We start from the raw sequence: 15,945 nt of genomic DNA on the forward strand, positions 1-15,945 counted from the left end.
TTTTTACTAGTCACTAGACGTCACTGACATTCATGTGTATGGTCATTCCTGAAACTGAATTGTAGATATCTCTAATTCCACTTACAAATATATACAACGTAATTTATGACTAGTCATAATTCAAGTTCAAGATATCTGTAACTATCCTTAATTGGAGATAAATACATCATATATTATATATTATATATTTTGAATTAAGTTTCAGATTGTTAGAATCTTTACCCCTGAGAGGCAAGTTCATCTTTAAAAAATGACACAATCGAAAAGGAGAATTATTAATAATTTATTTCCCCCAAAAAGGGAAAAAACTTTTTTCTTTAATTGCAGTTCATTCTTCAGCAATATAAATCTTCTTGCCTTATATGTGATGAATGAGAACGGTGTTGTAATCACATGTTGAGGAAGCACTGACAGTGATGGGTCTGTTACCAGAATCGGTGGATAAATACAAAGCCACTTGTATACTTTATTTTAGCTTTAATCAACATTGTAGAAATCAATATAAAGCATTGCTGTCCCAGAACATTGGCAATGAAGACAGATGTCCTGTAAAGTTTTAGATTTAATGTCACTTGAAGTCATCACAATGTTGTCTGATTCTTTAAGAGGCAAAAGTTACAATTGGCAAAACCAGGCATGTCTTCTGTGGTCAGAATAAAACTAACATGGCAACCTCATGGCAATGAAATCCTTGGTGTAGTATTCAACTCCCAAAACAGACCAAAACACCATCACGGCTACGATGAAAATGCTTTATTTTCCTTTTACAAAAACAAAACAGAAACAAATGACCATCTAGAAATACAGGTATACAAGAAATAATACGATGGGAGTATTTGCAGTTGAATGCCTGGTTGTCAACAGCCAGCTGGATAATAAACATGAGTTAACTACTTGTGGATGTTAAAGCTTGCAACCAAGTGAAATCCTGTGTGGTGCATCGATTCCCAAAATAACATCAACACTTACGGATGAGTGGTTGTACAGGAAAGCACGTGTTGTTCAAAAATAATGAAGGGACATGGAGCTGCCAAAGGCTCCTGCATCTCATGTAGTTAATCATAATACTGTAATACGGATTTTGACCCCAATACTCATAGCTAGAAGGATTTGCACAGAGTTACATGGTGAATATGATATGAAGCACAGCAACAATACAAAAGAAAAAAGAAGTGTTGACTGTATTTTTAATGAACCAGTTTCATGTCATTATGATTTTGTTCCACATCTGTAATGACATCTTTGCTGCTTTATGTTCTTATTTAGTGTCCAAGGCACTTTTAAAGAAACATACTGTTAAGTGTCACATTTTAGGAGAAGGGTCTGCCATAGACGAGTAGCCTCATCAGTGTATCCAGGGAGAAAAGAAGATTAAATAAAAGATGATCTGGCAGATGGATACGAGTACCCCGGCATTTCAAACTTAACAGGAGTGGCTGAACTAGTTGAGTTGGCCTCACAAAAATGCTGTTTAAAGAAAACTAAAACAACAACAGTTTGTGTCACTACAAATAAATCAGGTCTGGGAGATGTATCTACATTCCATGAAACCTTCAAGAACCGATGACGACAAAGGCTCAAGAACAGGTGCAGGGCAAATGGACACATTATGACCTGCTTCTCAATCAAAGTTACCTGAAATGACTCATGTCAACATTGGCACAGACAAATGACTAAAACATGCTTGTAATTTTGTTTCATGTTGTGCAAATTCCATGTAATTATGCTTGTTTGAATAAACAAATAGTCACAACTTTGGAATGGGTTTAAAAAAAAGTGATAAAATTGGTGCCAACATGTGGATTTATTTTTTATCCTAATGTTAAAAAAAACCCTCCAGAACAGTAGTTAAGTGCTTATTGACCTTTTTTGTTTGAAAAGATGCGATCAGATTTATTGTTCAGAAAAAAATGACACTTAGCTCTGTTAAATGTAATGAAATGTAGACATTTTTCCTTTGGTCTCCATTACTAATCAAACTATAAATTAAGCAAATACTGACAAAGTGCCACTTGAGTGTTTCCAGTAAGAGGTTTGTCCACCGTTGATTTCCAGTTTTAAAAAAATCAGACAACATCCGGTGCAGTTTTTGTGCATTTTCCAACATCTATGCGTCATCAGCAAACTGGAGTATAACAAGAGTATGAAGCAACTGAGTTTAAACCTCAGCTAGACATTCCTTCATTAATGTTTGAGATGAAGCAACAGAGAAAATAAAACACTCTCTCTTTTTTTTCACAGTAATACATTTTCAGTTTTGTTTATGTTGCTGTAGTACATGTCCCAAGATGTTAGTCGTCCCTGTAATGTTGTAGTCTGTACATCGGCGGGAGGCTCATGCAACAAAAGCAGCAGGCGTGGCAGACCAGAGGGCACCGTGACATGAGCCTCGTGTTTCTGTCTAAAAAAACCCAAACAAACAAACAAACAAAAAAGCAGGTAGTGTGTCGGGTGTGAAATGGCTTTTACAACTGCTGAGCAGAAAACCTACAACAGTGCCAACACGTTTCCTTGTAGTCCTGCATTCATCCAGTAGGGAGCGTGTTCACATACGTTACGTACTAGATGTATGTGTATAAAAAGCACTTTGTACCTCTGCATACTTCTCAATAAGCTTGCCGGATGACTTCATGAAGGGAGGGGTTGTGTTTTGATGCTGAGATGACACATGGCTGACAGACCAACCAGGACAAGCAGCGGCCATATGAGCAGAGTAAAGCAGAAAAGGCTGTTTTGCTCCTGTGACACCTCCTCCTGTGGGTTTGGAGGTTTTTCTTCGGGGGGAGGGTGGGGGATTTTCTCTCCAGTGAAAACTGATACCAACAGGGCAGAGGTACACTGCTATGGAGGTAACTCTGCACAGCTCATCGCCCCAATCTTCCATTCCTGTCTGGGGCTTGAAATAAAGACAGACCATGCTGACTGAAAGGGAAAACAGGGCGCAGGTCACAGGTGGATAAGTTGGAGAGAAGGTGGAGAGAGGTGACGCAAGAAGGAGAAAGAAAGGAGAAAGCCAGAAAGGAAAGTGTCACTGTAATTACTCGACGCTAGAGATTTGCGTCTCGTTGAAGTCACTGGTGCGGCTGTCAGCATCGTCATCAGACATGTCGACTGAGGCACCGTCCAGATTGAGGTTGCGGCGGCCGGAACGACTGGAAGAAAAGCCACTGACCGGACCCCCACGCCTGGTCAAACAATAAATGAATCGATTAAACAACTTAAATCTATGCTGTATAAAGGAGTAGAATGACATTTTTAAGTAAAATGTGCTGATTTCCTTTCCTGCTGAGAGTTAAATCTGGGTCACACTGGATGTGTGTGCTGACGACTACATCATTGCTTTGCTGCTATGTTTTATACAGTGTTCACCTTTGAAAATTATAAATAATATACAGATATTTAGGGTTGCAACAATTATCAATCGGTTGCCAAATTAATTGTCAACTATTGTTTTGCATTTGCATTGTTCTTTTTCTACTGCATGTATACCAGAGTCCTCTTCTCTCTCACCTGAGGCGGTTCTTGAGGGAGTTGACCTCCCGTGTGAGGCCCTCGCTGGCTTCAGTGGCATCGTCGAGTTCCCTCTGCAGCTTCCTGCGGGAGGCGTTTGCCCTGGTGGCTTCTTCCTCTGCCTCCTCCAGTTGACGCTTCAGCTGTTTCAAACGAGTGTTGGCTTTCTCCAACTGGCAGGAAGATAAACGTGGTGGGAGACAGTGAGATACTCTGGATGGTTGGCAAAAAGGATAACTTTTTTTTGCCAAGCTCGTCATAAGTTAGTACCTGCTCCTTGTACTGGTCTGCATGGCGACGCTCATCCTCCACCTGCAACATCACCTCCTTCAGTTTCTTCTCTGTGCGACGGACAATTTTGTTTGCTGCTGCTCTCTCCCTGAAATCAGTCAATGTTTTAAAATGTATGATTATAATATTGATTTATTTCACTTTAAAATGTTTTCTTCTCTCTGAACAGTCACTTTTTATATTTGACACGTACTTGACTTCCTGCTCCAGCTGCTCCTCCAGCTGCAGGATCTTGGCTTCCTGGGCAGCGATGGATGCTTTAAATTTTGACTTGACAGTCCCTTCCAGCTCTGCCAGTTTGGCTTTCAAATCCTGTATTCATCACATGTAACAGTAAGCATTTCAATGATAAGTTATGTACTTTAAATGTCCTTTTAAAATAATACAGGTGCTATTACAGGTGCTGATAATCTGTCCTAGCAAAGATGTGACACTCTCAGTTTCTCTTGTATACTGATGCGAGGATGGAAAAAGCCCTGACACTGCACTATTTCACTTTGACATACAGTAACTGAGGAGTACAAAAAACCAACTGGAAGTATGCAAGTAAGTTCTTTCTGATGTTTTATCAAACCCCGTATGGATCCAAACACACATATAAATAGGCACACATTAAATAAACTATAAGACCTTGTTCTGCCGTTCCATCTGTTGTCGGGCATTTTCACTCTTCTGTGCAGCACTGCGCTCGCCGGACAATTCAGTGGTCAGACTTTCCACCTGAGTGGGATGGAAGGGTGGGAGAGGTCATATGCATCATTTGTTGACTATTTAAACAAAGCAACAGTGCTGACTGACTCAGGCTATGTCTGCACAAATACACTTTAGTTTTAAAAAGTCTGGTGTCTACATAACATGACTGTTTTTTGAGCCCCTTCAACATACAGCAGTAAATGTTGCTGGCTCAGGTTGACTTACGACTGGCAGAAATAATGACCTTGTGAATCACACCCATGCCTTGATCAGGTCTAACCAATCAAGACACTTCTAACAGCAGGGAAAGGAAAGTGTTTTCTAACCATTTCAAAACATTGTCTGGTTTGCGCATGCAGGAGGCAGTTTATTCATCCATTCACTGCAATTCCTCCAGTTCCTCCTGCTGCGTTATCACATGAACTCACTCAGACATTAACATGAGATTATAAGAGGGAGCTGGCAGGAGAATATCCAGAGTAACTGAGGAGTGACTACTCAGGACATCTGCACTCACGTACAATCCCACCACACAATCTACGGTGTTCAGTGCACGTATGAATGCAGCTTCACTTACAATAAAAGGGTCACCTCCTCTTCAGGCCAAGAAAATTATAATCACTTGTCTTATGTTTGACCATTGCTGTTTTTAACCGACAACATAGTTTTTTGCATTTGATGCTGCAGCATAATTTTGTTTGTGAAGTGAAAAAGAAGAACAAAAGCCCAACCATTCAGATTATCTGTGTTTTCTCATGTACAGCCAGGCTACCTGAAGGGTGGTTTTTCTCAAGCGGTCGTTGACCATCTCAGTGTTGCCCTGCTCCTCCTCCAGCTCCTCCTCCAGCTGGGTGATTCGAGCCTCCAGCCTCCTCTTCTCCTCCAGCAGTGATGACCTGACACAGATTTTTTTATCAATTTTCTCACTCTGACTCAAACAAATAATCTTTTCCATTTGAGTTGTAATGGGTGCATTCCAACTCAAAAATCAATGTGAAAACTAGTCTGAACACTGACTTTCCAGAGACACTGTTGGAGATCTCATCAGCCAGCTCATCCCTCTCCTGTTCAGCATGTCGCCGTGCTCTCTCAGATGCTGCGTGGTCCTACACAAACACAAATATTATTGCACTTCAATCCACCATCTTCATAATCCAAAGCATTCCAATACTTTGTCAAGACTGCTGGCTGCTGTGTGATTGTGATTAGTCATGATTCATTTGTATTTTTTCATATTATTAGTAAGATCATTAAAATGACAGCAAAAAATGGCATCTAGACCTCCTGTAGCTGTAAGATTTCAGCCTCTAGGCTCTTGAGCTTCTTCTCGTTCTCCTTGGACTGGGTGAAGATTTCATCCCTGGAGGATCTGGCGTCTTCCAGCTCCCTCTGATAGTCCTTCATCTGAGCCTACAGAGGAACAAAAACAATGTGTACCCAAAGCAAAGGCTTATGAAGGAGAAGTTTTCATTCCAGATAGTATTGAGTAAGATACTTTATTAATAAAAATGTTATGCAGGGAACTGATGTGTGTTTGCAGGTTCCGAACCTGTAGTTTCCTCAGCTGTTTGACAGCCTCATCCCTGCCTTTGTTGGCAGCCTCGATCTGTCCCTCCAGCTCATTCAGGTCCATCTCCAACTTCTTCTTGGTGGCAACAGAGAGAGCTCTCTGCTTCCTTTCATCCTCCAACTCTGCCTCCATCTCACGCACCTGGAGGGACACAACAACACAGCATGTCAATTTAATAAAATGTTTCTACACAATCATTTTAGTATGAAACCAAAAGGGAAATGCAAAACATTTGGGGCCATGTCATTATATACAGCCATGTTGTACCTGTTTGACCAGTGCCCTCTTCTTCTCCTCTCCCTGCTCCTCTCTGGCCTGTGTGTCTCGATCAAATTGAGCCTTCATTGCCTGCATGTTGACCTCCAGGCGCAATTTGCCATCTTCTGTGGCCTGCAGCTCATCCTCCAGCTCCTCCAGCTGAGTTCTCATCTCCTCCACCTGCTGCTCCAGCATACGCTTGGACTTCTCAAGTTCATGGACCTGTGCAGCAGAATGTGTCAGCAGAAGAAGTTGGATGAAACCAGACATAACAGAGTTATCTGATGACCATTGTGGAGAGAATTTCTTTCTCACCACAAGTCAAAGATGACACTCACATTCTTTCCTACATCATCCTTGGAGCTCATCAGGTCTTCCATATCAGCACGAAGCTGCTTATTAAACCGCTCCAGCTCCTCTTTAGCCTCCAAGGCCTCCTCCAAAGCTCTGGCCATAGACAGAGCCTTGGTGTCCTTCTCTCTGGCCTCAGCCTCTGCACGGTCACGCTCCTCAGCGTATCGAGCTGAGACGGTCTTCTCCTCAGCCAGCATCTATTAAACAGTGGACTTTAATTTACACTTGAACTGAAAACCCTCACAGTACCCAGCCCATAATTTTTAGCCCATAAATATTTTGGAGGATCCAGTTTACCTGGTCAAACTTCTTCTGCTTCTTCTCCAGGTTGGAGACAATCTGTCTCTGGTGGTCCAGGTCCACCATCAGGTCATCCAGCTCCTGTTGCAGTCTATTCTTTGTCTTTTCCATCTTGTCCATGGCCATGGTCTTCTCCTCTAGACGCTGGCTGGTCAACTCCATGTCCTTCTGAAGTTTCTTCTTTGCATCCTCCAGGCTCTCCATCATTCCTATGTCCTCCTCCAGTTTCTTCTTTGTCTCAAACAGCTACAGAAAATATTTTTTTCCAAAATGGATGATTACATGACGGTCAAACAACACTATGCTTTCCTTATGATGAGTTGCAGGAACAAAATTATTCGATACACACACAAGGCAAAACATAGCTTTTATTTGTTCAGCATATGAAGTAAACAGCAGCTACGTGCCAAAGTTCACCTCGAAATGTGGCAAATCAAACAGACATCATGTTGCTGCACATGAACTCTACATTTCAGACCCTGTTGGAGATCAAACTTGACTTTGTTGCCGTAATATTTGCTTTTTTAAGACATTCATGGGGCTCTCAACTCACATTCACTATAGCCCTTCAACATAAATAAATCATTAGTTAGTTAATTTCAGATTAACATGACATGGATTCAGTAAGACAGCAAAATGAGCCTTTTATTTTGGAGACAGAATAGTTTGGATGTATATAATCAGCTTCCACTCTGCTCTTTGGGTAATGGCCAGCAACATGAACTCAGTGCCAGATGTAAAATAGTGTTGTATGTACGGTACATGTGGCCTGCAGCTGTATGTTTATGAGACTAATACATTGAATATTCTTATATTTATATGAGAACGAATATAAATAAGTGTACCTGAGCTTGCACTGACTGGAGCTGTTTCTCCAGGTTGCGTCTTGCCTCCTCCTCCTCCTCCTGCTGCTCCAACAAAGTGCTCTTATCCACCTCCAGCTGGCGGATTTGGCCGCTCAGATTCAGCTTCTGACGAGTCTCCTCCTGCCTCAACTCCTTAACACCCAGAACACAAACAATGAGCAATGAGCAGAAAAAAGGGGAGAACTGTGTATTACCCCACATACCCCTTAAAGCAGCACGGCGGTACAACTCATACAGATAAATAAATAAATTAATATTATCAGGTTCTCAATAGTATTTCAATTCAGTATTTCAATTTCTGTCCTCTAGGGGGGGGTATGACAGAAATAATTGCAAACCACTGCCTTAAAGGAACCACAAATATTTTCTCAAAAAGGTAAAGCAGCCTTTATAAAAATTAAATCCAGAATAAAAGTTATTCTAGATCACATTTCCTTTAGCATGAAACTTGTTATTTCATACCTCTAAGTCTTGTAGTTTGCTGTTCAGGTTGTCAACCTCCTTGACCAGTTTGACGCCCTTCTTCTCTGCCTCCTCCAGCAAAGTGGAAACATTGTCCAGTTCAGTCTAATAAAAGAAATAATGTAAAAAATAAAACATCTGCGGCCATTTTGCATCATTATATAGCAAAAACACTTTATATCTTTGCCTGTCGAATGTCTGAAAGTATTCATGGAGGTATTTACCTGGAGTTTATGTGAGCGTTCAGCCAGCTCACCCTTGGCCCTCTCACCCTCGGTGGCCCTGGCCATGAACTCCTGCAGCTGGGCCTCCAGTTTCTTCTTCTTGTGTTCTGACTCTGACTTTGTCTGCTGCAGAGTCTTCACCTCACAGGCCAACTCTTTGTTGTCACTCTCTAGACCCTGCTTGTTCTTCTCCAGGTTGGCCTTAAACTATGAACAAAAAAGGGTTTAATGTTTTATGTTTGTAGTTATAGAGGGGCTGTGTGTAATGGTCTGAATATTTTGGCATTACAATTTGAGGCGGGCACTGCCAGTCCAGTCTACATTTGTGTTTAATCTTCCCAACTTACAACTGTACAGCAGAATATGCACATAAGATTTATCTGTGTGCACATTTTGTCCACAGCTTTGAACGTCACCATGTAGAGACAATGAACATCTCAGTTACTCCTGTCCATTTTCTGCTCTTTGCATCGTATCAGTCAGTGAATATGTAACACAACTTATAGCATTGTGAGATACAGACGAGTGGGCTTGCACTGTTGTTAGTGTAACATGCTCAGAGTGAGGGTATTAATGTAAGTAAATGTCATGAAATACAATGTTTGCTTGAAAATCATGTCAGGGATGTCAAAATACAAAATACAAAATTATCAAAGCTGATAACTGCACTCACCCTCTTGGCCTGGTCGAGCTGCTCAGACAATTCTTCTAGTGCTGTCGCATGCCTTTGTCTCATGTCCTGGATCTGAGCCTCATGGTTTTTGGTCTCCTCATCTATGGCCTTCTTCAGCTCTGCCACCTCTTGCTCTCGCTTGGTCCTGGAGTTCAGACACAAGTAAGAGAGGGTTAAGAGGAGTGGATACAGGTGTCTGTTAAGTCCGTTGATAAACCAAGTACCTGAGTTCCTGCTGGGCAGCAGTTGTGTCCAGTGTGTCCTCCAACTCTGTCTTCAGAGCTTCAAGCTCCTCACTCAGATCCCTCTTGAGTTTTTCTGCTTTACTTCGACATATCTTCTCTGACTCCAGATCCTCCTGAAGCTCAACAAGTTGGGCCTGCAGCTCTCGAACCTGCTTCATGGCATTGTTCTTCAGGACGGCCTCTTCGTCACCCCTGGTTAGAGACGCACAAACATAGAAATTAGTTCTTCAGAATAGACCATCGTGCCTCAAAAATAAATCTTCTGAACTTAGACAATCATCTGAATTTCTAAAGATGTTTATTTTTAGTTTCACAGATTTCTTTGGATTCTTTGCATTGGATTTTAATCGATGCATGTGACCTGTTTTAAGTGTACATGGGTGGCAGTATGGTGACCCATTCACTGAGCCCTATGCTAGCTGTGATGTTCATGTTACATTCCCCACTTACACATAAAAAAATCAGCATTTAAGGACACATGAATGTCACACTGAATGAGTTATAACACAATGTCAACATAACAAAGAGTGGCATGCAAATGTAATTCTTCCACTTTTTCCAAAGATAAGACAATATCTGTTTGAATAGCTGCTGGCCTCAAAATGAGGCAAATAATTTGTTATGAAAGTTGAATTATATTTAGTCTGTGACTAAACTGATGATTTCTCTGTGTGAAATGTGTTAGACATCAACCCCTGCAATCTGACTCATGAAAGGAGGGAATTACAATGCCATATCAAAAATGATATGAGCACTGAGCGCCACAGCTATATGAGATTTCTTAATAGAGGAACTATAAACATGGCTTTAATGTGTGGAAAACCAACATCAATGAATGAATGAGCTAAATTAAGACTATATTGTAACACTGGGTTCAGAGTGTGATGACAGAATTCCACATTGAGAAAAAATGCTTCCAGGTCCACGCTGCTTTGGAAAGAAAAACCACTGGCAAGGACAGAGAGCATCGTTCAACATGGATTTTCCTGTAATCAATCACACCCAAGCTGCCTCCATGATGAAAGGTCTTCGCCAGTGTCACTGGAAAAAAAAAATCAAACACTGCAGCTGGCAGCATTAAGAAGAGGAACGCAGAGGAGAATGAATAATGTGTGCTGAATCATGAGCTGCAGCTACAGAAGAGGAAGTTAGTCACAGTTAGAGGAGTTGCACTGTTCATCAGTGCTGTATTTTTTGAATGTCTATTTCAGGTCTGTAAGGGAAATTCATAACTATCTTCACTGCCAACAATTTAGCTGTAAAGTGCAGTTGTCATCAAAATGGGTAAACTGGTCCCCAGAACAGGGTTAAAAAGGTTCAAGTTTATAGGTCTACATCCACTACACTATACAGGAATGTTTTGTATGTTTTAGCACACAATGTAAGATACTGAATAATATTTTTACCTGAAATTTAAATCTGCTTGATCGTTACCAAAAAGCAGGGATTTATCAGCCACCCTAGCTAAGCAAACCTTTATTTTTTTATTGCACTGTGGTCATGTGATCATCACACAAGAATGTTCTTCTTAATTATTCTTAAACCATCTTTGTTTTTCAGTATACTGTGTGTATCATGTGTCACAAGGCAAAGTAGTGACTAGCACTGTTGCCTCACAGCAAGGAACCTGGGTTGACTGACCTGGCCAGAGCAGTCTGCATGTCCTCCTCTTTCTTGGTAAGTTGGATCTTCAGCTCCTCTACCTGGACCTGAAGCTCCATGATCTGGTCCTGCAGGTCAGTGGTCTCAGCATCCAGTTTGCGCTTGGCCTTCTCCAGCTCCTGGCGGGTTTTCTCCTCTTTCTTTAAACGTTCTGAAGGGAAGCACAAATCAAATGTATCATATAAACAGGTTTCATGAAAAAAACAAATAACAATTGATGAGTGAAATAAGTGATTATTGGAAAATAAACTTCTGAATAGAGTTTGGCTGAAGAGGTAGCGTCGTGAGTTACATAATGATCACCTTAAGGGCAATGATGTCACTGAAATTGACAAATCACAAGCACCAAATTGCTAAAAGAAGGACAGTGTCTTCAGCTCTTATCTACATTTTAAAACAAAGAACTCTAGCTGCTGTTCCATCTTTTTTGTGCCTTTATTTGTGTCTGTCCATGTCCCTATGTTTGGTATTCAAGGACACAAAATACTATCAGAAGACCCTTACCCTCCAGGTCAGCCATTACCATCTCCTGCTTGTTCTTGACCTTGCCGAGGTTCTTTGCCTTCTCCTCCTCCTCAGTCAGCTGTGAGGTCATCTCTCCGATCCTGTCCTCCAGCAACTTTTTCTCCTGTTAAGGAAAATCAAGGTGAGGGTTAGACTGGAGCTAATATAAGGGGTAGAATATGTATGAAGACTTACATAGCAAGGCTACAATGTTGCTGTGGATAACAATCCAATTTAAGATGACCACAAACCAGAAGTGAGGCATCCTGGTACCCCTTTCAGTGCAAACAATTTGTATGTTCTATTTGATACTGCTGAAAGTCAACACAGGTAACAGATTAGTCCATTAAAGAAATAAATACTTTATACACAATTTTATTTCTACAAAACTACTTAATAATATGCTTCGCCAAAGGCTTTAGAGAAGGATAACCTGCTCTGCTCTCTGTTTCTCATTTGATCCCATCTCCCCATGGTTCCAGACAAAATCCAGTCACCTTGAGGAACTTGGAGTTTTGGTCCTCCAGTAGCAGAATGTCCTCCTCCATCTTCTTGATTTTTGCCTCAGCTGTCACCTTGTCCAACTGTAGCTTCTGTCTTGCAGCTTCCTCTTCATCAAGCTGCTCCTCCAGGTCCTGTGGAGAAGAAAACACAAACTTATAAACATCCAAAACCAATCTCCTGTCTCAACTCTGGTTTACAGTGATTAAACATTAAATATTTATGCTTGATAAAAAATTAAAAAAGTATTCTCTAATTAGAAATTGTGGATAACCAGATGAACAGAAGAGTGTGAATATGTGTAAAAACCTGGATATGTGACTGCATCTTCTTCTTCTCATTCTGCAGGCTTTGGTTCCTCTCCTCTTCCTCCTCCACCCTTGACTCCAGGTCGTGAAGTATCTCCTCCAACTCTTGCTTCCTCGAGAGCAGACGGACTCTCATCTCCTCTGCCTCAGCAAAAAGCTCTGTCTCTGCATGGAGTTGCTCTGCCAGAATATTCTTCTCTTCTACGAGCTGGTGAAAGACAGAGCGAGAACATTGATATAATAAAAACATCTAAAACATCCATAATTCATACTTAAAAAACAAAAAATAACTTGCCACAACAAAGGACATGTTTACCTGTTGGTGTTTCCTCTCCATCTCGACTATCTCATTCTCCATCTTGACGTGTCTTTCCTTCACCTTTACCAGCTCCTCATCTTTGGCCTGCAGTTCCTCCTCCTGCCTGGTGACCTGCAGCAGAGGCTTCACCTGTGAAAGACAAAAAAATAAAATTAAATTTAATCATTTGAACACCACATAGAATTCACTAAACCATTTTCATGTTTGCAATTAAATAGTGCAGAGCAGGAGCAGGAGTCAACTCAAATGACCTGGGGGCCACCGAGCATCTGGTCTGGTCAGTAGGGGGCCAGTCGGGTAAAAAGAAAAGGCCAACTTTTCTGGGAAAAAGCAACTGTGTATGTATTTTATTGCCTCCTGTGAGCTTTTATGTTTTTTTATAATTATTCAGTCGTTTGTCTATTATTGCTTTATTTGCTTTACAAATAGAATTGGATTGGATAAGAGAATATCAAAATAAAAGTGTTTATTTTAATATGCAACAATATTTGGTTCACAACAAAAAACATATTTATTTCATGAAATAATATACAGAAATTATACTTGATATTGTTTGGAGGGAACTTTTGAAGCAGTTTGCTTAGACATCCAACAGATGTCACTATATCACTTCACTCTATAATTGAGATATGCCAAGCCTTATTGACCTATCAGTAGGGCTATATACATACATTTGTATGTATATATATGTGTTTATATACTTTTTTTGCATCTACATAGCACATATGAATAATTCTTAGTTGGAAGAGGATGTTGTCATCACCTTGGTGAAAAGCCTCCACCACTGCCAGTGTCGTAGCTTCAGGTAAGCAGCACAGTTCCTCTGGAGGACCTTTAGTGCACTGAGCTGCTGCTGCTTCTTTGCAAAGGCTCTGAGGAAAGAAAAAACAGAATCAGATCAGTGTCTGTGTAAACCATCCATCCATCATCTACCGCTTTATCCTCCACCGGAGGGTCACTGTGGAAATCTCAGCTGACATGGGGCGATAGGCAGGGTGCACAGTGGACAGTTATATACATATAGAGACAAACAACAATTCACTCTCATACCTATGGTCAATTTAGAGTGACCAATTTACCTAATCCCCATGTTGCACATTTTTGGACTGTAGGAGGAAGCTGGAGAAAACCCATGCACACACAGGGAGAACATGCAAACTCCATGCAGGCCCTTGTTCCAACCGGGGCTCAAACCCAGGTCTTCTTGCTGCAAAGGCAAAAATGCTTACCACTACACCAACCGCTTTACCAGCTTTAAAATTCTGAAGTTCTGAGCCCAACAATGACATGTGCTTTGAGTTGATAGGGTGAACTTGGCCAACAGATACTAAATCACACATTCAAAGGTTACAGTAAAACATAATTAGTCAATTGGATTTGGGCCACCTGATGAGTTTATGTCCATTACTCATTCTTCATTAAGTTTGATTTTAGTGTCTGACTCTGTGGCTTCTAAATGGTCTGCTGTGTTTACATGTATGTCAGCCATTTAATGCTGAACAGACAGTTTACACAAAGTTTTCAGAGAGATTTTCACCACAAACAGCTGCTAACTGTGGCCAAAAAAGAGTGGTAAAACATTATGTTCAAAATCATCGCAGGCTGCTTTAAATACAAAAACCTACTGCTTCTTAAAGGTGTGATAGACATATTTGCAGCATCATGCGGTGTATGAACAAAATGTGAAGTACATGTGATCTACCTTGAGTCATTTAATAAACATCTCGGTTTTTGTTTTTCAGACCCCTCTGAGGCTCATTTGAACCTTTGAATAATGTCCATGAACACATCCTGAAAATACGGTATAATCCAAATATATTTATAATAAATATGAATAGCCAGGAAATTGTTCTGAATAAAATTTTTTGATAATTGATTAATCAGTTTGAGTGTTCTTTAATAATTAAAACAAGTTCTCTGATTACTCATTTTGTTAAATGTGAATCTGTTCTGGTTTCTTTGCTCCATTTAATAAAGAAATTATTAAAACTAAATATGTTGGTTTGCAGATTAAAAAAAAGGACATTTTGAGAAAATCAACACAGATGAACAATTTTCAACATTTTCTGACAATATCGGGACCAACTGACTTATATTAAAACAATTGTTAGATTTAGCCCTAGATTTGACACTCACTTGCGTGCCAAGTATCCACGGCAAACAGACTGGAAGTAGATGATGATGTCAGAGATCTTCAGGTCTCTCTCCTCCTCCAGGTGAGCCAGAACACCTGTCCTGAAGAAGATCTTACTCTGACCGATTCGGAACAGGTTAGGGTCAAGCTCTAGGGCTCGGATCTATAAATTAAACATGGAGAGATGTAAAGAAATAACATTATTGGATGGGTCACATTCACATTTAGTTTGAACACGTTCAGGAACTCTTTTTCAAGTTAGAAAAATATATTAGTTGTGCTACAAAAAAAAGTAAACTTTTTCTTTTCATACAGTTCAATAGCAGATGACTGAAGCAAGCCAGCACTCAACAAGAAAAGCTATAAGCATTTAAATTGTGTTTTTTTTTGACACATTCATTGAACACATGAGTTTTACTTGTGCAATTTATCAAATTATTTCTGTATATGGACTTCCACTAACACCATCGGCTGTATTTTTCATGGATGTAGTCTGGTAGCTAGACGAGTTAATCGATATAGCCAAAACGTACAACAAACTACCACACCATCTGTTCTTATATCCTTAAATTGGATTAAGATAAATGGTGATGGTCACATTTTTTAATCCTACCTACTAACACTCATTTGCAAGTAAGTACTTGACTATAAAAATACTCGTAACTCTTTATATACAAAAGCAGCAAGTAAGTACTTGACTATAAAATACTTGTAACTCTTCATATACAAAAGCAGCAACAGGTTTAAAACTAAAAAAACAGAAAGTACACTACCATTCTTTCACAGGCTTGTTTTCCATCCATAAATCCCTTGGGGATTGCGTTGGGTGTCAGAATCTCATATCTGTGAGCAAATGACAACAGTAATGTGAACTAAAAATGAGGCCAATACTTTATTTGTGTAAAATGAATATACAGACTGAAACCTTTTTTTATTCTGTGTTTGTTACCTCTGTCTGAACTCCTGGAAGACAATGCGGTTGGGGAAGCCCTGTCTGCAAATACGAATCCCCTCTAGGACTCCATTACACCTGAGCTGGTCTAGAACCAGGTGAGGCTCCAGTTTACCAGC

At 40.4% G+C, this 15,945-nt stretch overlaps 1 protein-coding gene across 2 annotated transcripts in view; it reads right to left on the reverse strand.

The window, feature by feature from the left end:
* Nucleotides 1–738: 738 nt before the first annotated feature.
* The window catches only part of LOC122770574 (myosin-10), a 48,173-nt gene continuing 32,966 nt past the window's right edge, over nt 739–15,945 (reverse strand). For both annotated transcript variants that reach the window (XM_044027513.1, XM_044027512.1), the window contains 26 exons: nt 15,824–15,945; nt 15,648–15,717; nt 14,877–15,037; nt 13,504–13,612; nt 12,738–12,869; nt 12,423–12,629; nt 12,110–12,247; nt 11,613–11,736; nt 11,088–11,259; nt 9,426–9,638; nt 9,202–9,346; nt 8,529–8,735; nt 8,305–8,409; nt 7,822–7,974; nt 6,974–7,222; nt 6,661–6,873; nt 6,332–6,544; nt 6,044–6,205; nt 5,776–5,904; nt 5,512–5,600; nt 5,267–5,390; nt 4,432–4,521; nt 3,995–4,113; nt 3,781–3,889; nt 3,511–3,683; nt 739–3,185 (listed from right to left, as the gene is read on the reverse strand). In XM_044027513.1, the coding sequence (XP_043883448.1) occupies nt 3,038–3,185; nt 3,511–3,683; nt 3,781–3,889; nt 3,995–4,113; nt 4,432–4,521; nt 5,267–5,390; nt 5,512–5,600; nt 5,776–5,904; nt 6,044–6,205; nt 6,332–6,544; nt 6,661–6,873; nt 6,974–7,222; nt 7,822–7,974; nt 8,305–8,409; nt 8,529–8,735; nt 9,202–9,346; nt 9,426–9,638; nt 11,088–11,259; nt 11,613–11,736; nt 12,110–12,247; nt 12,423–12,629; nt 12,738–12,869; nt 13,504–13,612; nt 14,877–15,037; nt 15,648–15,717; nt 15,824–15,945 (3,876 nt within the window). In that variant the 3' untranslated portion in view covers nt 739–3,037. The remainder of the gene's footprint in view (nt 3,186–3,510; nt 3,684–3,780; nt 3,890–3,994; nt 4,114–4,431; nt 4,522–5,266; nt 5,391–5,511; nt 5,601–5,775; nt 5,905–6,043; nt 6,206–6,331; nt 6,545–6,660; nt 6,874–6,973; nt 7,223–7,821; nt 7,975–8,304; nt 8,410–8,528; nt 8,736–9,201; nt 9,347–9,425; nt 9,639–11,087; nt 11,260–11,612; nt 11,737–12,109; nt 12,248–12,422; nt 12,630–12,737; nt 12,870–13,503; nt 13,613–14,876; nt 15,038–15,647; nt 15,718–15,823) is intronic.

Source organism: Solea senegalensis, linkage group LG6, assembly GCF_019176455.1.
Source record: "Solea senegalensis isolate Sse05_10M linkage group LG6, IFAPA_SoseM_1, whole genome shotgun sequence".
Taxonomy (NCBI): Eukaryota; Metazoa; Chordata; class Actinopteri; order Pleuronectiformes; family Soleidae; genus Solea; species Solea senegalensis.